Source organism: Ranitomeya imitator, chromosome 3 (assembly GCF_032444005.1).
Source record: "Ranitomeya imitator isolate aRanImi1 chromosome 3, aRanImi1.pri, whole genome shotgun sequence".
In the NCBI taxonomy this organism is placed as follows: Eukaryota; Metazoa; Chordata; class Amphibia; order Anura; family Dendrobatidae; genus Ranitomeya; species Ranitomeya imitator.
In genome coordinates this window covers 684,849,197-684,872,416 of record NC_091284.1, presented here as the reverse complement: position 1 = coordinate 684,872,416, position 23,220 = coordinate 684,849,197, and the positions used below count along the sequence as shown (strand labels likewise).

At 45.3% G+C, this 23,220-nt stretch overlaps 1 protein-coding gene across 2 annotated transcripts in view; it reads left to right on the top strand.

The window, feature by feature from the left end:
* The window catches only part of GLS2 (glutaminase 2), a 172,021-nt gene that overhangs the window by 79,551 nt on the left and 69,250 nt on the right, over positions 1-23,220 (top strand). For both annotated transcript variants that reach the window (XM_069758450.1, XM_069758449.1), the window contains exons 5-6: positions 4,221-4,300; positions 5,560-5,723. In XM_069758450.1, the coding sequence (XP_069614551.1) occupies positions 4,221-4,300; positions 5,560-5,723 (244 nt within the window). The remainder of the gene's footprint in view (positions 1-4,220; positions 4,301-5,559; positions 5,724-23,220) is intronic.

Sequence of the window (23,220 nt, the reverse complement as noted above, 5' to 3'; positions counted from 1 at the left end):
TGTGTCGGACTCGAGCGCCAAGTAGGCAGCACACTGTTCGACGATCCCTGTCTTTGTGACAGATTGCCCTATCTGTTCCCCTAATAATTGAGTCCCTCACTATGAGCACCTGTCTGGCCTGCCCTGCTCTCCTATTTCCCTCCTTACTGTAGCAGTCACTCCTCCGGCTTTCAGAGGACATGCCTGGCTGCAGCAGTGCTACCCCTGTACTGGCACCCCCCTCATCTGCCAACTTAGCAAACTTAATGGGGTGTGCCAGATCAGGACTAGCCTCTCTGGCACTCTTCCCTCTACCCGGCCTTCTAACAGTCACCCAGGGGACAGTGTGTGTGTGTGTGTGTGTGTGTGTGTGTATATGTATACATATTTTGCAGAGGAGCAGTGTGTGTGTGTATGTTTTACTGAGGGGCAGTGTGTGTGTATATATATATATATATATATATATATATATATATATATACATACATACATACATACATACATACATACATATATATACTGTATATATATATATATATATATATATATATAATTTTTTTTTTTTTTTTTTTGCAGAGGGGCTGTGTGTGTGTCTATATATTTTTCTGCAGAGGGCAGTATGTGTAGGAATGTTTTACAGAGGGACAGTGTTTGTCTGCGTATATTATACAGTGGGGCAAAAAAGTATTTAGTCAGTCAGCAATAGTGCAAGTTCCACCACTTAAAAAGATGAGAGGCGTCTGTAATTTACATCATAGGTAGACCTCAACTATGGGAGACAAACTGAGAAAAAAAAATACAGAAAATCACATTGTCTGTTTTTTTAACATTTTATTTGCATATTATGGTGGAAAATAAGTATTTGGTCAGAAACAAAATTTCATCTCAATACTTTGTAATATATCCTTTGTTGGCAATGACAGAGGTCAAACGTTTTCTGTAAGTCTTCACAAGGTTGCCACACACTGTTGTTGGTATGTTGGCCCATTCCTCCATGCAGATCTCCTCTAGAGCAGTGATGTTTTTGGCTTTTCGCTTGGCAACACGGACTTTCAACTCCCTCCAAAGGTTTTCTATAGGGTTGAGATCTGGAGACTGGCTAGGCCACTCCAGGACCTTGAAATGCTTCTTACGAAGCCACTCCTTCGTTGCCCTGGTGGTGTGCTTTGGATCATTGTCATGTTGAAAGACCCAGCCACGTTTCATCTTCAATGCCCTTGCTGATGGAAGGAGGTTTGCACTCAAAATCTCACGATACATGGCCCCATTCATTCTTTCATGTACCCGGATCAGTCGTCCTGGCCCCTTTGCAGAGAAACAGCCCCAAAGCATGATGTTTCCACCACCATGCTTTACAGTAGGTATGGTGTTTGATGGATGCAACTCAGTATTCTTTTTCCTCCAAACACGACAAGTTGTGTTTCTACCAAACAGTTCCAGTTTGGTTTCATCAGACCATAGGACATTCTCCCAAAACTCCTCTGGATCATCCAAATGCTCTCTAGCAAACTTCAGATGGGCCCGGACATGTACTGGCTTAAGCAGTGGGACACGTCTGGCACTGCAGGATCTGAGTCCATGGTGGCGTAGTGTGTTACTTATGGTAGGCCTTGTTACATTGGTCCCAGCTCTCTGCAGTTCATTCACTAGGTCCCCCCGCGTGGTTCTGGGATTTTTGCTCACCGTTCTTGTGATCATTCTGACCCCACGGGGTGGGATTTTGCGTGGAGCCCCAGATCGAGGGAGATTATCAGTGGTCTTGTATGTCTTCCATTTTCTAATTATTGCTCCCACTGTTGATTTCTTCACTCCAAGCTGGTTGGCTATTGCAGATTCAGTCTTCCCAGCCTGGTGCAGGGCTACAATTTTGTTTCTGGTGTCCTTTGACAGCTCTTTGGTCTTCACCATAGTGGAGTTTGGAGTCAGACTGTTTGAGGGTATGCACAGGTGTCTTTTTATACTGATAACAAGTTTAAACAGGTCCCATTACTACAGGTAATGAGTGGAGGAAAGAGGAGACTCTTAAAGAAGAAGTTACAGGTCTGTGAGAGCTAGAAATCTTGATTGTTTGTTTCTGACCAAATACTTATTTTCCACCATAACATGCAAAAAAAATGATAAAAAAACAGACAATGTGATTTTCTGGATTTTTTTTACTCAGTTTGTCTCCCATAGTTGAGGTCTATCTACGATGTAAATTACAGACGCCTCTCATCTTTTTAAGTGGTGGAACTTGCACTATTGCTGACTGACTAAATACTTTTTTGCCCCACTGTATATCCTTTGTTGGCAATGGCAGAGGACAAACATTGTCTGTAAGTCTTCACAAGGTGAGAGCCAGAAATCTTGCATGTTTTTAGGTGACCAAATTCTTTCTTTCCACCATAATGTATATATAATATTTTGCAGATGGGCTGTGTGTGTGTTTTGCAAAGGGGCAGTGTGGGTATGTATACTTTGCAGAAGGTGTGTGTGTGTGTGTGTGTGTGTGTAAGGGGGAGTATTTTGCAGACTTTCTGTGATGTGATGTTAAATTGCGGTATTGGCACGTTTTGATAAATAAGTGGGTTTTGGGTTGCCGTTTCGCCACTCGGTCTTTAAAAGGTTTGTCATCACTGCACTAGGTCATTAATAAAGAAGTTAAAAAGAATCGGTCCTAGCACAGATCCCTGTGGTTCCCACTGCTCCCAATACAGATCCCTTCCGTCCCCACTGCTGACTTTATCCCATTTAGGGAACATACCATTTATGACAACTCTTTGTTTCCTGTCATTTAGCCAATTCCTTACCCATCTGCTTATAGTTTCCCCCAGTCTCTGCGTTTGGAGTTTCAGTATAAGGCTGTTATGTGCTACAGTATGAAATGCCTTTGCAAAGTCCAGATAAATCACTTAAATATCAGTGTCTGAGCAACGGGTCTGAATACTTATGACCATGTGATATTTCAGTATTTCTTTTTTAATAAATTTGCAAAAATTACTATATTTCTATTTTTTCCAGTCAAGATGGGGTGCAGAGTGTACATTAATGAGAAAAAAATGAACTTTTTTAAATTTACCAAATGGCTGCAATGAAACATAGTGAAAAATTTAGAGGGGTCTGAATACTTTCCGTACCGACTGTATAACCATCGAGCATCACTACATTGCTGGTGATACGCAGCATATTACAGTATAGCATAAAATGACATGACACAGCATCAGCATGGTATACAGTATATACAGTAACGGATCACGTAATGATATGGTATTTCCACTCACCTACTAAAGGATATAACAGGCCAGTACATAACAATGGGTCCATGTATGTAATGCAGAAACATTATTTGTATGAGGGTGGGAGACCCTCTACTACCATTTTTCATACACATTGCCTCACTATCTCTTTCCGGGCAGAAAGGAAATTCTTCAGTAAAGGGCAAATAAGGTACAATACCGGGCACATCATTAAATTCACCTGATTATTTGTCTTTTACCATATACAAATTTTCATTTTATATGTGTTTGCATCATTACGGTGGGGAGATTTTTTTTTCAATAACACAACAAAAGGACAGAAAAGATTAAAAAACATAGTAGAAAAAAGGTAGCCATATTTACCAACACAGGTCACAAAACTAATGCACTTGCAGGGTTCTGTAGGTCCCCTTGATAAAGGCAGAGGCAACATGGGTGCAAAATACAGAATGATTATTTTCCACAGTGGGGTTTCACATACAAATTTTTTTGCAAAACTGTTGCTTTTCCAAACTTTTTTGCTCATTGGTTCCCATTCAGATTACAACGTTGCAAAGATGTTCTGAGAAGAGTAAGAAGTGGGGTGTCCTGAGTCTATTGCTATGTCATGTGTAGCCATTAGTGATGAGCGAGTGTACTCGTTGCTCGGGTGACCTCCGAGTATTTATGATTGCTCGGAGATTTAGTTTTCATCACGGCAGCTGACTGATTTACAGCTACTAGCCTGCTTGATTACATGTGGGGATTCCCTAGCAACCAGGCAACCCCCACATGTAATCAAGCCGGCTAGTAGCTGTAAATCATTCAGCTGAGGTGATGAAAACAATCTCCGAGCAGTTACAAGTACTCGGAGGTAACCCGAGCGTGCTTGGGAAAACTCGATCAACGACTACACTCACTCATCACTAGTAGCCATGCTTCCATAATGGAGGCTCCTGAACAATGCAGTTAGCACCACTACTGAGAAATTGATCAACTTTTTTTTTTATTTCTAACAATTTTTAGGTGGCCAACTATATTCCACAACTCGCCAAAGTGAGCCCTGACCTATGGGGTGTATCTCTCTGTACAGTGGATGGACAGAGGTAAGAACCAAACAGGAGGTGAATTGTTATCATTATTAGTATCCTATAGAGAAGCGTTGGATGGTAGAAGACCGGCATTTTGTCTATGTGATTTGTGCAGGTGGAACACAATTAAAGAATGTACAGTATTTTACCACAAGTCCTAAAATCCACATTTTAAAGCTGTAGTAATTTCTCCTAAAATGCGTTTTACCACATGGTATTTTTGTTTTTGACTGTGCAGCATACTAAAAGGACGAGACCCGGGAAGCTGCTTCATGCAAATGCAGCATCTTTAAAGGGAACCTGTCACCATGAATATGCAGTCCAATCTGCAGGCCCCATGTTATAGAGTGGGGAGAGCTGGTCAGATTGATATATGATTTTGTGAGAACAGATTCAGGATAACCTTTATTTTAATCATTCACACCTTTGCTCTTTTTGGCTCTTCGGTCAGCGACTGACAGCTGTCTCTCTATCCACACTTATACAAAGAAAGCTGTCAGTCACTGACCGGACCGCCCACCGGACCGAGGATCACAAAAAGAGCAAAGGTTTGAATGATTAAGGCTGCTTTCACGCTAGCGTTGGCACGGGGCCGTCGCTCGTGTGAATAAGGTAAGGTATTTCACACCCCCGAGCCGTGAAGATGTTTTCTCACATGCTTGAATAAAGGACTGTCTAACTCCAGGATCGGTGAGTGCTGTTGCACCATGATTTTTATGTTATATGAAAACACGGATCGCTCTTCATTAGTTTTTTGGATCCAAGTTTCATCAGTGTTTGGTCAATGTGATTCTAACTAATGAAAAAATAAATGAATGACAAAACTTCTCCTATCCATTACAATGTTAATCACAGACAGTACATGGAGACTGATGCTATCTTGTGCTCTCTGATTTTCATGGACCCATGGACTTGTATGGGTGAATTTGATCTATGACTTGTATCAAAAATGTCCATGTCTCATGATCCACAAAAAAAGATGGACATATGAACGGACTATAGATTATAATGGGAGTACTCCGTTCTCTACTCTTGAAAAATACAAATAGAAAAACATTGCTGCAAAATGTCATATGAAAGCCTATAGGTTAATATGAAATACACAAAACAACACCTTGGCGTTCTGGACGCTTATTTTGTATTATTTTGGTCTTTACCAATTTTTTAAAATGTTGCATGCTGTATGCATGGCTATGGTGTTTATTAGTAGATATACAAGATATTCTATGCCAATATAATTTTTTTTTAAATCAAACCATGTTCTCTGCTTTAAGGTATTCAGTAGGAGATACCGAGGTCCCATTATGCCTGCAATCATGTGTGAAGCCATTAAAGTATGCCATCGCTGTGAATGACCTGGGAACGGGCTATGTCCATCAGCATGTTGGCAAAGAGCCCAGTGGCTTTCGTTTTAACAAGCTTTCGCTTAACCAACAAGGTAAGAGGTCCACTTTGCGTGGAATTCATGATGTGTCTGGACGGTATGTAGCGAAGTTTACAAATAGAAAACACATGTTAATAAATAGGTGTATGAGACAGCTCTGAATTTACCCAGTGGTCCACAATTGTTGGGTCTGGCCAAGGTGCATCTCTGGTAGGGTCACTATTGTTGATATATACTTTATGAATAAAGATCACGTTTGTCTTCACGTGATTAAAAAGCAAAACTACCTTTTGATTGTCTTCTTGGAGTGGGGGAGCTTCAATTAGACAATCTGTTTATTTTTATTTTATTTTCATTTTACCATAAGTGATTTTCAATTTTAGGACATTTGCCATAAGCTATTGCTTTATTGTGGGAAATGTAGGTTTAATAAACTTTCATTAAAAAAAATTCTGTACAAGTCCACAATGAAGAGTAGTGAGAGAGTGACTTTGAGAGTAGGGGACGGCATTGTGATGTGCACACGCTGTCTGCCGACTTCAATTCCACTCCTCACTGAAGCCACTCGAGCTGTGTCTAAAGGTAAGCAGGAACCAGGCATCAGAACCCGCCCACCGCCGATTCTGTGCGTGCCCACTCTGACATTTGGAGCATACAGTTGCGCTCCTCCAGTGTCGGTGCGCAATTGCAGACACACAAACTATTAGCAGACAGCAAGAAAAGGGTTTTAATATGAAAATAGGAAGTCTTAACGGGGCACCAAGGCTTAGGCCATGCCAAGGGAGCACCAAAGTCCCTTAATTTGCATAATAAATAAAAGCAGATTTTTCAGCAAATATTAAATTAATCTATATATGGCTGGTATGATTTTTAAAAGGGCTATCTCCCCTATATAAACCCTATATAAATGTTTATACAGTTTAAGGGGAGCCTGTCATCATGAAAGCGCCATCGATTCTGCAAGGAAGAATATTGTAGAGCAGTAGGAGATCAGATTGATATACAGTTTTGTGAGAAAATATTCAATATAACCTGTGTTTAATCATTTAATCCTCTGTTCTTTCTGGGATTTTCGGTCCAGTGGGTGGTCCTATCACTGACTGACAGCTATGTCTATATGCACTCTTATACAAAGAAGACTGTCAGTCACTTATAGGACCGCCCACTGGACTGAAAACCCCAGAAAGTGCAGAGGATTAAATGATTAAAACCATCTTTTTCTCACAATTCTATCTATCAGTCTGCTCCGCTGCCCCGCTCTATAACATGCTGCCTGCAGACCGGACTGCATTTTAATGGTGACAGGTTCACTTTAACTGGAATTTTGCTGGTAACAGACTCCTTTTAAAGTCCTTATATGCTCATTATTCCAGGAATGTAAAGTGTTAAAATGTACTAAAACATTAAAAGTGCTAGCATGTAAAAACAGTTCTTACAGCAGTGATTAATTGACGTGTCTACTTGCACAAATAGTATTTTAGAAGAAATATTAGCTATGTGTAATTATAGGGTAATTAGAGGCAGTATTCCGCAATGTCTGCTTTAGACACGTTCTGATGTTTAAAGGGACACAGTCACCTGAATTTGGAGGGAACAATCTTCAGCCATGGAGGCGGGGTTTTTGGGTTTTTGATTCACCCTTTCCTTACCCGCTGGCTGCATGCTGTCTGCAATATTGGATTGAAGTTCATTCTCTGTCCTTCATAGTACACGCCTGCGCAAGGCAAGATTACCTTGTGCAGGCGTGTACTACGGAGGGCAGAGAATGAACTTCAATCCACTATTGCAGACAGCATGCAGACAGCGGGTAAGGAAAGGGTGAATCAAAAACCCCAAAACCCCGCCTCCATGGCTGAAGATTGTTCCCTCCAAATCCAGGTGACAGAGTCCCTTTAACTCAATGACATTATCATCTGTATAGATGGCTGATCCCAAACATCTTAAGGCTCCGTTCACACATTCGGATATCATGGACACATTCAGTCTATCAGCTTTTTTTTTAATGAATAGCATATAGACACACAGGGGAAAAGTGAAGGTCCATGAAAACAGCAGAGACATGTCCAATTTTGGTAAATTTTGCAAATAAAATTCAGCCTCAGTGAAGTGAATGCGTCCAAGAAAAAAATGATACCACACAGATGTCATCCGTGTTGCATTCTAGTGCTGTCCTTTTTTCACTGACTGGCTGCTAGAAAAAAAAAAGTTTCTGAATCTTTTATTTTTTTTTCTAGAGGGAAGTATCAAAAACAGAGCAGATTTATTTAAAACATGACACAACAAACAGATACAAAAACTGCAGCGTCAAAAATTGCAGCGTCAAAAACGCAATAAAAGCGAATGTAAAAGTAACCTAATTTACCTTATGCCAAGTTCCCTTGAGGAGCTTTTGATGATCTTTTCATTTTCCTGCAGCATTTCTGCACCTATTATGTAAATTGTTACTTGTGTTTTTTTTTCATTGCTTTTTTTAGTGAGTTTTTTACATGAGTTTTTATCACTGCGCGTTTTGCCTCCTTTTGGAAAGTAAATTAATAAGCATTTGTAAATAAAGCTTCTTTGTTTTTCATACCTCCCGCTATTTGGCTTTGACAAAACTTTATTGATACAGTCATGTGCAGATTACATGCGTTTTTTATGCGTTTCCACTGGAGCAACACACTAACAACACGCACCGCAGTTAAATTTACGCTGAGTTTAAAAAAAAAAACGCACAAAGGGCTTGAGATTTCTATAAATCCCATCCACTTTGCAGGAACTGTAAGATGCTACATTTTTGACACAGCGAAAAACGCAGTGTCAAAAAGTCACCAAAAGCTCATTGTGGGCACATAACCTAATAGGTGCAGAAATGCTGGAGAAGGCCTACAACATCAAAACTCACTGAATATTTATCCTGGGAACGGAGCCTTAAATATATTGTTTCATAAATAGACCCAACCCTGAACATCCTGCTGTACTGTGTAATGCAATACTAGACATCAATTACAACAATTTCTTAGACTAGCTGCAGGGAGCTGAGACCAAATGTAGCTGCTGCTCAAAACCGGCTCAGTGTGGGAAGTTCAGATATTTATGGTATATGGCTCTTTCACGTGACACGTGTTAAAGGACAAAGTGTGACCTCGGAATCCAGTTACTAACATTGTAGCGTGGCCGTATTGAAAAATAATATGTCTGCTGATCTATAATAGAAGTTTGGAGATAAAGTTCTTGTCACTGACTACAGGCTGAAACAAGCATACACCATGTAGTGATATATACACTACAGTTGTGCTCAAAAGTTTACATACCCCGGCAGAAATTTTGCTTTTTTGGCCTTTTTTCAGAGAGTATGAATGATCACATCAAAAACTTTTCTCCACTCATGGTTAGTGGTTGGATGAAGCCATGTATTGTCAAACTACTGTGTTTTTTCTTTTTAAGTCATAATAACAACACAAAACATCCAAATGACCCTGATCAAATGTTTATATACCCTGGTGATTTTGGCTTGATAACATGCACAGAAGTTGACACAAATGGGTTTGAATGGCTACTAAAGGTAGCATCCTCACCTATGACCTGTTTGCCTGTAATCAGTGTCTGTGCATAAAAGCTGAGTGAGTTTCCTGGGATCCAGACTGACTTTTGCATCTGTCATCCAGCCACTGATGTTTCTGGATTGTGAGTCATGGGGAAGGCAAAAGAATTGTCAAACGGATCTACGGGAAAAGGTAGTTGAACTGTATAAAACAAGAAAGGGAATCAAAAAGATATCCAAGAAATTGATAATGGCAGCCAGCAGTGTTCAAACTTTGATTAACAAATGGAAAATCAGGGGCTCTCTAAAAACAAAACCAAGGTCAGGTGTGTTAGGTCTCGAGTTCCCGCTTCTGCACAGGGGGAATCTCGAGCCATCTCCGCTGCGGTCTCCCATTCTTATCCAGCTGCAGTGGAGTCTGCTCAGCAGGGACGTCGGTCCCAGCGTCTTGCTCAGTCTCACTCTGTACAGAGAGTTACTGCTGCTTCTTCAGCTTCTGCCATTAAAGCGAGTGCTGGTCAGCAGCGAGCGGACTTCTCTGGGACTAAGTCCTTGTCTGCACACACTGAGCATGCCCAGGGCAAGATCTCCCGTTGGAGATCGAGGGTCATGTGCTCAGGCTCTGCAGCACATTCCATTGGTCCTCTTGGCAGGTCTTGGAAGGGCAAAGTTTCTGTGGCCACTTCCTGTGCTGCAACTATATAAACTGCGCATGACCGCACGGCCATGCGCTAGTGTACATTTGCTTACGTGTGTTTGTTGTGAGTGCAAGTCGTCCTTGGATACCCCTTCCCTATTGAATGTCTGTTCGCGGAAGGTGTATGGTTGCTATCTAGCGCTCGACTTATCCTACAGCACTAATCACACGTTACAGCGTCCAGTTGCTGTGACCGCCAGTACGGCGCCGTGCACTTCCTCTGTGCTTTCCTTACCCAAGCCTGGGTGGTTAGTGGCGTTCGTCAGTGTGGCACCGCATGCACTCTTGTGCCCAAAATATTGTTATTTAGCTTCCTTACACACCCAGTTGCGGTGTTGTGCCAGCAAGGGTCTAATCGGACTTCAATCCTAGTTGGGGTTGAGTTCGCTGACTACTTGCTCGCCCTCTATGTGCGGTACCGCGATCCTGTGACGCAACAGGATAGCTTCCTTCACGCTGGGTGAAGTTTAACCCACGTGTGTATACTTATGAGTACCGCCATATAGTCCGTCATTACTTGGCAGCAGGTTCCATCTCTGCACGGTGGACCCCGGGCTGGGAACGCACCATACACTATCTGTCTTATTATTTGGTGCGTTCCGCTAGCCCTAACATTACACTAGCGCCAGGGTCTGGCTAGTAATGACGGACAAACAGCAATCCTTGCGGTATATCCAGCAGCTGGAGGGTAGGTTGGCGGCTCTTGAGAGCGCAACCTCAGCTGTGGATGTTACCGCAGTTGCTGTACAGGCTGGTAACGTGGCTGCAGCAACCCTGACCATTGCCACCCCTGCTCCGACATTTTCTCGCCTCCCGCTGCCAGAAAAATTTTCTGGTGATAGCAAATTTTGTAGGGGATTTGTGAGTCAGTGCTCTATTCACCTCGAGCTCCTGGCTGCACGTTTTCCCACAGAGCGGGCTAAGGTGGGATTTATAGTGTCTCTCTTGTTGGACAGGGCGTTGGAATGGGCTACGCCGCTGTGGGAGCGTGGCGATCATGTGGTGCAGAGTGCTCTGCTGTTTCTGAGCACTCTGAAACAGGTCTTTTTAGGACCTCAAGTCACCCATGATACTGCGCTCCAACTGCTGGCATTAACTCAGGGTGAGTCCTTGGTCAGTCATTTTGCCGTCCAATTCCGCACTTTAGCTTCTGAGCTGGATTGGTCGGATAAAGCTCTTATCCCCATATTTTGGAAGGGCCTGGCTGACCACGTTAAGGACGCTCTGGCCACTAGGGAGATTTCTGCCACACTGGAGGAGTTAATAACTGTCTCCACTCGAATTGACCTCCGCTTTAACGAGCGGAGGTTAGAGCGAGCCCAGTGTAGGCAGAGGTTTCGGCTGGCTCCTACCTTCGCCAAACCTCTGGAATCTCCGGTCCTGGTTCCTGAGTCACATGAGGCCAGGGAAGTGTCACAAGCGGGATCTAAGTCCCGGACCGCTTGTGCACTCAAGGTCTGTCATGTTTGCCAGCAGTCAGGACATCTAGCCACCAGATGTTCTCAGCGGTCGAGGAAACGTCAGCGTCTAGTGGTAGTAGGTGGAGGTACACTAGACACGGCGACGTTTGCCTCTAAATTGTCCTTTAAGGGGACAATTACTACAGGCTCATTCTCCCACTCGGTAGAGCTCTGCGTGGATTCTGGGGCGGAGGGCAATTTTATGTCTTCTGCCTTCGCCCAACGTCACGCAATACCCCTGGTTATGCTAGCTCAACCAGTAACGGTACAAGTGGTGAATGGGTCGACACTGCCCTCACAGATAACACACCAGACCATCCCTTTTACTCTGTCCATGTCGCCATCTCATCAGGAGATTATATCTCTGCTCGTCATTCCTGAGGGAATTGATGAGGTCCTGTTGGGAATACCTTGGCTACGGTACCACTCTCCTCATATCGAGTGGTCCTCTGGCAGAATCCTGGGATGGGGCGAATCTTGTGGGGGTAGGTGTCAGAGGGAGTGCGTTCAGGTTGCTACTACAGAGGTACCCGCAGATCTTTCCTCTCTCCCCAAGCTGTATTGGTCTTATGCAGACGTGTTCTCCAAAATGGCGGTGGAGATCCTTCCGCCCCATCGCCCCTATGACTGTCCTATTGATCTCTTGCCTGGTGCTGAGCCTCCCCGGGGTCGGGTCTATCCGCTATCTCTCCCGGAGACGCAGGCAATGTCACAGTACATCCAGGAAAATCTGGCAAGAGGATTCATTAGGAAGTCAGTGTCACCTGCTGGGGCAGGGTTCTTCTTCGTGCAGAAGAAGAATGGGGAATTGCGTCCATGCATAGACTACAGGGGTCTTAATGCCATCACCGTTAAAAATAAGTATCCTTTGCCCTTGATATCTGAGCTCTTCGATAGGCTTCGGGGAGCAAGGGTATTTACTAAACTAGATCTGCGGGGTGCTTACAACCTGATTCGCATCCGTGAGGGGGACGAATGGAAGATGGCTTTTAACACCAGGGATGGGCACTATGAATATCTGGTGATGCCCTTCGGGCTCTGTAATGCCCCAGCCGTTTTCCATGACTTTGTGAACGATATCTTCCGGGATATGCTTTCCACCTCGGTCGTAGTCTATCTGGATGATATTCTCATCTACTCTCCAGATATTGACTCCCACCGGAGAGATGTTTGCAAAGTCTTCGACCTCCTATGGGCAAACTCCCTCTATGCCAAGTTGGAGAAGTGTATGTTTGAGCAGGAGTCCTTACCTTTCGTAGGCTACATCATCTCTGCCCAAGGATTGGCTATGGATCCTGCCAAACTACAGGCTGTGATGGACTGGCAGGAACCCCATTCTCTTAAAGCGGTGCAGCGCTTTATGGGGTTCATTAATTATTATCGCCAGTTCATTCCGCACTTCTCAACTTTGGTAGCTCCCTTGGTTGCCCTCACCAAGAAGGGGGCGAATCCCAAATTGTGGTCTGAGGAGGTCTCCAAGGCCTTTAACTCTATAAAGTCACACTTCGCTAGCGCTCCCATCCTACATCGCCCCGATGTTGATAAGCCATTTATCATGGAGGTGGATGCCTCTTCTGTTGGTGCTGGAGCAGTCCTCTTCCAAAAGGATGCTCAAGGTCGGAAGCATCCTTGCTTCTTTTTCTCCAAGACCTTCTCACCAGCAGAGATGAATTATTCCATCGGGGACAGGGAGTTGCTAGCCATGAAGTTGGCTTTCTCGGAGTGGAGACATCTCTTGGAGGGAGCACGTTTTCCCTTCCAAGTCTTCACAGACCATAAAAATTTGGTGTACCTGCAGACAGCCCAGCGGTTGAATTCTCGCCAGGCCAGATTGTCCTTATTCTTCTCCCGGTTTCATTTCACCCTCAATTTTCTTTCTGGGGAGAAGAACATTCGGGCCAACGCTCTCTCTCGCTCCTTTGTGTCATCTGCGGAGGAGGAGGAGGAGCCTTGGCTTATTGTCCCCACCGAGAGCTTGAGAACTGTGGCCCCGGTTTCGCTAGAGTCTGTGCCTCTGGGCAAGACTTTTGTACCATCCAGCTTGCGACCGGAGGTTCTCTCTTGGGCACACTCGTCCAGGGTGGGTGGACATTTTGGTACCAAAAGGACATCTGAGTTACTGGCGAGGACATACTGGTGGCCGCATATGGCTCGTGATGTCACAGAGTATGTTCGGGCGTGTGTCTCTTGCGCCAAGAACAAGACTCCTCGGCAACGGCCAGCTGGTTTGCTTTATCCTTTGCCGGTGGCGGACAGGCCCTGGGAGATGGTCGGGATGGACTTTGTGGTGGGCTTACCCAAGTCTCGTAACTGCACCATTATCTGGGTGATCACCGACCATTTTTCCAAAATGGTGCACTTGGTGCCTCTTCCACGGCTACCTTCTGCAGGGCGTTGGCTGTCTTGTTCGTCAAGCATAGCTTTCGCCTACACGGTATGCCAGACAAAATTGTTAGTGACCGGGGTCCCCAGTTTGCGTCTCGATTCTGGAGAGAGCTTTGTCGTCTACTCAGTATTGAGTTGAATCTCTCTTCGGCATATCATCCCGAGACGAATGGTTTGGTAGAGAGGGCCAACCAGACCTTGGTCACATATTTACGACATTTTGTTTCTGCCAGGCAGGATGACTGGGCATCCTTGTTACCGTGGGCAGAGTTTGCACTTAACAATGCCGTAGCCGACTCCACCGGTCAGACTCCATTCCTCCTAAATTACGGCCAGCATCCGCGTGTTCCTGTGCCCATGCCTGTGTCTTCTGCTGACTCCAGGGTGGCAGACTGGGCTGTGGAGGCACGGGACATTTGGGACCGCACGCAGGATGCCATTCGGGCCTCCAAGGAGAGAATGAGGTCCTCCGCCGATGTTCATCGGCGCCCCGCTCCGACCTTTGCTCCTGGCGACTTGGTGTGGCTCTCCGCCCGTAACATCAGGCTGCGAGTTGAGTCCACTAAGTTTGCTCCTCGCTACTTGGGTCCCTTCAAGGTTCTCGAACAGGTTAATCCTGTGGTCTACCGTCTGGCTCTTCCTCCACGCTTGGGTATCACCGACACCTTTCATGTGTCCCTCTTGAAACCCGTATACATGTCCCGGTTTTCCGAGTCATCTGCCGGGACATCGGGTTCGTCTACGGACGATTACGAGGTGAACGCTATTTTGGGGTGCAAGGTGGTACGCGGCAAAAAGTTCTATCTGGTGGATTGGAAGGGTTATGGCCCAGAGGACAGGTCATGGGAGCCTGCTGAAAACATTCGGGCTCCACAGTTCATTGCTGCCTTCGAGCGTAGCGAGGCCCAAGGAGGGGGGGTAATGTTAGGTCTCGAGTTCTCGCTTCTGCACAGGGGGAATCTCGAGCCATCTCCGCTGCGGTCTCCCATTCTTATCCAGCCGCAGTGAAGTCTGCTCAGCAGGGACGTCGGTCCCAGCATCTTGCTCAGTCTCACTCTGTACAGAGAGTTACTGCTGCTTCTTCAGCTTCTGCCATTAAAGCTAGTGCTGGTCAGCAGCGAGCAGACTTCTCTGGGACTAAGTCCTTGTCTGCACACACTGAGCATGCCCAGGGCAAGATCTCCCGTTGGAGATCGAGGGTCATGTGCTCAGGCTCTGCAGCACATTCCATTGGTCCTCTTGGCAGGTCTTGGAAGGGCAAAGTTTCTGTGGCCACTTCCTGTGCTGCAACTATATAAACTGCGCATGACCGCACGGCCATGCGCTAGTGTACATTTGCTTACGTGTGTTTGTTGTGAGTGCAAGTCGTCCTTGGATACCCCTTCCCTATTGAATGTCTGTTCGCGGAAGGTGTATGGTTTCTATCTAGCGCCCGACTTATCCTACAGCACTAATCACACGTTACAGCGTCCAGTTGCTGTGACCGCCAGTACGGCGCCGTGCACTTCCTCTGTGCTTTCCTTACCCAAGCCTGGGTGGTTAGTGGCGTTCGTCAGTGCGGCACCGCATGCACTCTTGTGCCCTAAATATTGTTATTTAGCTTCCTTACACACCCAGTTGCGGTGTTGTGCCAGCAAGGGTCTAATCGGACTTCAATCCTAGTTGGGGTTGAGTTCGCTGACTACTTGCTCGCCCTCTATGTGCGGTACCGCGATCCTGTGACGCAACAGGATCGCTTCCTTCACGCTGGGTGAAGTTTAACCCACGTGTGTATACTTATGAGTACCGCCATATAGTCCGTCATTACTTGGCAGCAGGTTCCATCTCTGCACGGTGGACCCCGGGCTGCGAACGCACCATACACTATCTGTCTTATTATTTGGTGCGTTCCGCTAGCCCTAACAAGGTGGATCAACAAAAATGTCGTCCACAACTGCCAGGAAAATTTTTTGGGATGCAAAGAAAAACCCACAAATAACATGAGCTGAAATACAGGACTCTCTGAAAAGTACCGGTGTGGCTGTTTCAAGATGCACAATAAGGAGGCACTTGAACAAAAGTGGGCTGCATGGTCGAGTCGCTAGAAGGCCATTACGAGCCTCAAAACTTCTGGAACAAGGTAATTTGGAGTTATGAGACCAAAATTTAACTTTTAGGCCACAACCATAAACGTTACATTTGGAGAGAGGTCAACAAGGCCTATGATGAAAGGAACACCATTCCTACTGTAAAGCACGGAGGTGGATCCCTGATGTTTTGGGGATGTGTGAGCTACAAAGGCACAGGAAGCTTGCTCAAAGTTGAAGGAAAGATGAATGCAGCATGTTATCAGCAAATACTAGAGGCAAATTTGCACTCATTAGCCCGGAACCTGCATATGGTACGTACTTGGACGTTCCAACATGACAACAATCCAAAACACAAGGCCAAATTGACCTGTTGTTGGCTACAGCAGAACAAAATGAAGGTTCTAGAGTGGCCATCTCAGTCTCCTGACCTCAATATCATTGAGCCACTCAATCTCAAGCAGATCTCAAGCGCGCAGTTCATGCTAGACAACCTAGGAATTTACAGGAACTGGAGGCTTTTTGCCAAGAAGTGTGGGCAACTTTACCATCTGACAAAATAAAGATCCTCATCCACAACTAACAAAAAAGACTTCAAGCTTTCATTGATGTTAGAGGGGCAATACACGATATTAAGAAATGGGGTATGTGAACTTTTTCTGAGGGTCATTTGGATGTTTTGGGTTGTCATTATGATTTAAAAAGAGAAAACACCGTAGTTTGACAATAAATGGCTTCACCCAAACACTAACCATGAGTGGAGAAAAAGTTTTGGTGTTATCATACATACTCTCTGAAAAAAAAGCCAAGAAGTCAAAAATTCTGCAAGGGCATGTAAACTTTTGAGCACAACTGTGTGTGTGTGTATATATATATATATATATATATATATATATATATATATATATATAGACTACTATATACTACTAGTACTAACCTTCAAGTCTCTCCATGCTCTGATCTCCAAACTAATCTTCCAATATCTTCCCACATGTACTCTCCACTCCTCCCAAGACCTAATTCTCTTCTCCACTCTCGTACCTTCCTCACCCAATCACCTTCAAGACTTTTGAGTATCTCCATCTGGGATTCTGTGCCCCAACACGTCTGATTATCCACCACATTCCGAACTTTCACAGACACGTAAGCTGCTGCAACCTCTAACCTACTATCTCCTTCCCCATTATCTTGTAGTCTGTAGGCCCACAAGGGCAGGGTCTTCTCTGCTCTGCACCTGTCATTTTTAGCTTGTTCATTATAATTTATACTAGCTGTTTCCAGCCAGCTAACGCTCGGCACGCTCATTGCTATCTAATTAACGCTGCTGGTGATTAAACTAAAGTAAATAATGACAACATTGAATAGCGCTTATGCAGGTGGTAAATTAACTTAAAATGAAATTAATAACAATAATAATCATTAAAAATCTGAATAATACTAATAATACATTTTATTCACAGTGTAAAATCAAAAACAAACTGGATTCAGTAAGATGTGCATTTTTTATTCATTCCTGCATCTAAACAAATTTCATACCGAAACGTAAATTAAGTTAAAATTTCTCTGTAAACACAATCACATGTGTGCGGATGGAGCCTCGTGTAGTAATGTGTGGGGACGGAGCCTCGTGTAATAATGTGTGTGGACGGAGCCTCGTGTGGTAATGTGTGGAGACAGAGCCTTGTGTGGTAATGTGTGTGGACGGAGCCTCGTGTGGTAATTAGAGTTGAGCGACCTTGACCTTTTTAGAGTCGAGCCGGGTTTCGCGAAACCCGACTATCTCAAAAGTCGGGTCGAGTGAAATCGGCCGATTATGACGTAAAGTCGGGATCGACCGAAACACGAAACCCAATGCAAGTCAATGGGGCAGCATAGTCGGCAGTGAGTGGGGGCCAGGAAAACACCTAGAGTGCCCATTTTAATGTCAAAACCATCCATTCTTCTTAATGAAGCTTGTCAAGCGTAATTTACCTTATAATAATTGGAAGGCATTTGAAATTGGGGGTCACAGATATAGGCCCAAAGAATAAAGTTGGCTAAATGCAGTTCAAAATTGGTAACACAGGAATAACCAGGGGGCATTGCAGTGGAGGACAACTGGAATGAGAGGCTGACACAGAGAGTAGGCGTAAATCAGTAAGTAGTCGAAATGCAGTTCAAAATTGGCAACCGTAGTAAACAGGCGGCACAGCTTTGTTCAGTGGAGGAGAACAGCAAGGAGTGGCAGACACCGATAGTAGGCCCCAACCCAACTAGTAGGCCAAATGCAGTCTAACATTAACAACTACTTAACGAGCGCCTGAAAACGGAATTTCAGGACAGGAAACCAGGAGAACAGCAAGGAGTGGCAGACACCGATAGTAGGCCCCAAACCAACTAGTACGCCAAATGCAGTTGTTCCGTTTAACCACAATTTAATGAGAGCCTGAAGATAGAAGTTCAGGAAAGGCAACCTGGAGAACACCTTGGAGTGGAACACACCATCTCTCTACACCCCATACCCAATTTGTAGGCCTAATGCAGTGTAGTTTCCAACAACTACTAAACGAGAGCCGGAAGATCGAAGCTCAGGAAAGGCAACCTGGAGAACACCTTGGAGTGGAACACACCATCTCTCTACACCCCATACCCAATTTGTAGGCCTAATGCAGTGTAGTTTCCAAGAACTACTAAACGAGAGCTGGAAGATCGAAGCATTGGCGAGGAAACCTGGGGAACACCTTGGAGTGGAACACACCATCTCTCTACACCCCATACCCAATTTGTAGGCCTAATGCAGCGTAGTTTCCAACAACTACTAATCGAGAGCCGGAAGATCGAAGCTCATGAAAGGCAACCTGGAGAACACCTTGGAGTGGAACACACCATCTCTCTACACCCCATACCCAATTTGTAGGCCTAATGCAGTGTAGTTTCCAACAACTACTAAACGAGAGCCGGAAGATCGAAGCTCAGGAAAGGCAACCTGGAGAACACCTTGGAGTGGAACACACCATCTCTCTACACCCCATACCCAATTTGTAGGCCTAATGCAGTGTAGTTTCCAAGAACTACTAAACGAGAGCTGGAAGATCGAAGCATTGGCGAGGAAACCTGGGGAACACCTTGGAGTGGAACACACCATCTCTCTACACCCCATACCCAATTTGTAGGCCTAATGCAGCGTAGTTTCCAACAACTACTAATCGAGAGCCGGAAGATCGAAGCTCATGAAAGGCAACCTGGAGAACACCTTGGAGTGGAACACACCATCTCTCTACACCCCATACCCAATTTGTAGGCCTAATGCAGTGTAGTTTCCAAGAACTACTAAACGAGAGCTGGAAGATCGAAGCTCAGGAAAGGCAACCTGGAGAACACCTTGGAGTGGAACACACCATCTCTCTACACCCCATACCCAATTTGTAGGCCTAATGCAGTGTAGTTTCCAAGAACTACTAAACGAGAGCCGGAAGATCGAAGCTCAGGAAGGGCAACCTGGAGAACACCTTGGAGTGGAACACACCATCTCTCTACACCCCATACCCAATTTGTAGGCCTAATGCAGTGTAGATTCCAACAACTACTAAGCGAGAGCCAGAAGATCGAAGCTCAGGAAAGGCAACCTGGAGAACACCTTGGAGTGGAACACACCATCTCTCTACACCCCATACCCAATTTGTAGGCCTAATGCAGTGTAGTTTCCAAGAACTACTAAACGAGAGCCGGAAGATCGAAGCTCAGGAAAGGCAACCTGGAGAACACCTTGGAGTGGAACACACCATCTCTCTACACCCCATACCCAATTTGTAGGCCTAATGCAGTGTAGTTTCCAACAACTACTAAACGAGAGCCGGAAGATCGAAGCTCAGGAAAGGCAACCTGGAGAACACCTTGGAGTGGAACACACCATCTCTCTACACCCCATACCCAATTTGTAGGCCTAATGCAGTGTAGTTTCCAAGAACTACTAAACGAGAGCCGGAAGATCGAAGCTCAGGAAAGGCAACCTGGAGAACACCTTGGAGTGGAACACACCATCTCTCTACACCCCATACCCAATTTGTAGGCCTAATGCAGTGTAGTTTCCAACAACTACTAAACGAGAGCCGGAAGATCGAAGCTCAGGAAAGGCAACCTGGAGAACACCTTGGAGTGGAACACACCATCTCTCTACACCCCATACCCAATTTGTAGGCCTAATGCAGCGTAGTTTCCAACAACTACTAAACGAGAGCATGAAGATCGAAGCATTGGCGAGGAAACCTGGGGAACACCTTGGAGTGGAACACACCATCTCTCTACACCCCATACCCAATTTGTAGGCCTAATGCAGCGTAGTTTCCAACAACTACTAAACGAGAGCCGGAAGATCGAAGCTCAGGAAAGGCAACCTGGAGAACACCTTGGAGTGGAACACACCATCTCTCTACACCCCATACCCAATTTGTAGGCCTAATGCAGTGTAGTTTCGAAGAACTACTAAAAGAGAGCCGGAAGATCGAAGCTCAGGAAAGGCAACCTGGAGAACACCTTGGAGTGGAACACACCATCTCTCTACACCCCATACCCAATTTGTAGGCCTAATGCAGTGTAGTTTCCAAGAACTACTAAACGAGAGCCGGAAGATCGAAGCTCAGGAAAGGCAACCTGGAGAACACCTTGGAGTGGAACACACCATCTCTCTACACCCCATACCCAATTTGTAGGCCTAATGCAGTGTAGTTTCCAACAACTACTAAACGAGAGCCGGAAGATCGAAGCTCAGGAAAGGCAACCTGGAGAACACCTTGGAGTGGAACACACCATCTCTCTACACCCCATACCCAATTTGTAGGCCTAATGCAGTGTAGTTTCCAACAACTACTAAACGAGAGCCGGAAGATCGAAGCTCAGGAAAGGCAACCTGGAGAACACCTTGGAGTGGAACACACCATCTCTCTACACCCCATACCCAATTTGTAGGCCTAATGCAGTGTAGTTTCCAAGAACTACTAAACGAGAGCCGGAAGATCGAAGCTCAGGAAAGGCAACCTGGAGAACACCTTGGAGTGGAACACACCATCTCTCTCCACCCGATACCTATTTTTTAGGCCTAATGCAGTGTAGTTTTCTACAACTACTAAACGAGAGTCGGAAGACCGAAGCAATGGCAAGGAAACCTGGGGAACACCTTGGAGTGTAACAAACCCTCTCTCTACACCATGGAAGGGCTGATTCTTAGGAAGGAAGGCTGTCGGAAAGAAGCAGGGCGCGTCCGAGGGTGATTATATTCTTATTAGGTATATACTCACCCTCGGACGCGCCCTGCTTCTTTATTTGTAATGAATGTTTATTTGCAATGTGGTTTTGACTTACTCTATTTTTTTGGTAAATAATGATTTTATTATTTTCATTGTTTTGCATCTTCTTGGCAATAATATAAAGAAGACGCGACAGGACAACACTCGGTGGATGCCATATCTGTGTTTTAAATTGAAAAAAACTTTCAGTTAACTACTTGCAGGAGAAAGTTATTGTAGCTGGTGGCCATTTTTAGTACTGTACCAGATTTTTGTTGTATGTGTTTGTTTTTAATGTTAAAATGTCTGCATTTGATATCTCTCCAGTATTTTCTTTTTTATAAGCAAAATACTTATTTTTATATTTTCTGATGTTGGTTCCAGGGGTACACGGGCAGCAGTGGTGTGGTCAGTGGAGGCCTAGTGGAAGGAGTGACCGCAGACAGGCATCGAAGGCCTAAAATAATAACACATGGCTGTAGGCAATTTTAAATTGGTTCCAGGGGTACACGGGCAGCAGTGGTGTGGTCAGTGGAGGCCTAGTGGAAGGAGTGACCGCAGACAGGCATCGAAGGCCTAAAGTAAAAAAATTGGGCTGGCTGTAGGCAATTTTAAATTGGTTCCAGGGCTACTCGGGCAGCAGTGGTGTGGTCAGTGGAGGCCTAGTGGAAGGAGTGACCGCAGACAGGCATCGAAGGCCTAAAATAATAACACATGGCTGTAGGCAATTGTAAATTGGTTCCAGGGGTACACGGGCAGCAGTGGCCTGGTCAGTGTAGTAGTAGTAGAAAGAACGGACTGCAGACAGGCATCGAAGGCCTAAAATAAAAAAATTGGGCTGGCTGTAGGCAATTTTAAATTGGTTCCAGGAGTACACGGGCAGCAGTGGTGTGGTCAGTGGAGGCATATTGTAAGGAGTGACCGCAGACAGGCATCGAAGGCCTAAAATAATAACACATGGCTGTAGGCAATTTTAAATTGGTTCCAGGGGTACACGGGCAGCAGTGGCCTGGTCAGTGTAGTAGTAGTGGAAAGAATGGACCGCAGACAGGCATCGAAGGCCTAGAATAAAAAAATTGGGCTGGCTGTAGGCAATTTTAAATTGGTTCCAGGGGTACACGGGCAGCAGTGGTGTGGTCAGTGGAGGCATATTGTGAGGAGTGACCGCAGACAGGCATCGAAGGCCTAAAATAATAACACATGGCTGTAGGCAATTTTAAATTGGTTCCAGGGGTACACAGGCAGCAGTGGCCTGGTCAGTGTAGTAGTAGTGGAAAGAATGGACCGCAGACAGGCCTAGGCCTAGAATAAAAAAATTGGGCTGGCTGTAGGCAATTTTAAATTGGTTCCAGGGGTACACGGGCAGCAGTGGTGTGGTCAGGGAAGGCATAGTGGAAGGAGTGACCGCAGACAGGCTCCGAAGGCCTAACATAACAAAAATGTCAATACAATGGTATTGTCAGTGGCAGGCATTGAAGGATGTCAGCGCATAGACTAAACATTGGTGGAGCTGTGAGATAATTTTGCAAGTGGTAGAGCACTGTTTGAGCTGGGGGGGGGAACTGTCTTGTGGCCGGCGGTACAGGCCCAGGGCCCCTCATATTACAACGGTGTGTCTGACGTTGGGTGCGCACCACCACCGCCAGAGACACTTTATTGTACTAGGAGGGACCCAGTGGCAGTGCCGTCGACCAAAAGCGGGCACACCCACCTCTTCAGACAAACAGCACTCTCACGGGTGCTGTCGCCAAGTGTCGATACCACGGCCCCGTGTGGGGAGTTTGGCCATTTAGTGAGGTGTAAACATGTCGTATGCTGGACAATCAGGTGCAGAAAATTACGAGATTGGAAAAGGCATTCAGAATAGTCCACAGGCAAGACCTTTTCATAGGAAAGCTAGGTGTCGGCCGGGCAAGGTGGGGCAAAAGATTTCGAAATCCAGTTGTGGTTCATTTTAATGAAGGTTAGATCATCTACATTTTGGGTAGCCAGACGAGTCCTTTTTTCTGTTAGTATTGAACCTGCAGCACTGAATACTCTTTCTGATAGGACACTAGCTGCCGGGCAAGCAAGCTCCTGCAATGCATATTCTGCCAATTCTGGCCAGGTGTCTAATTTTGATGCCCAGTAATCAAATGGGAATGACGGTTGAGGGAGAA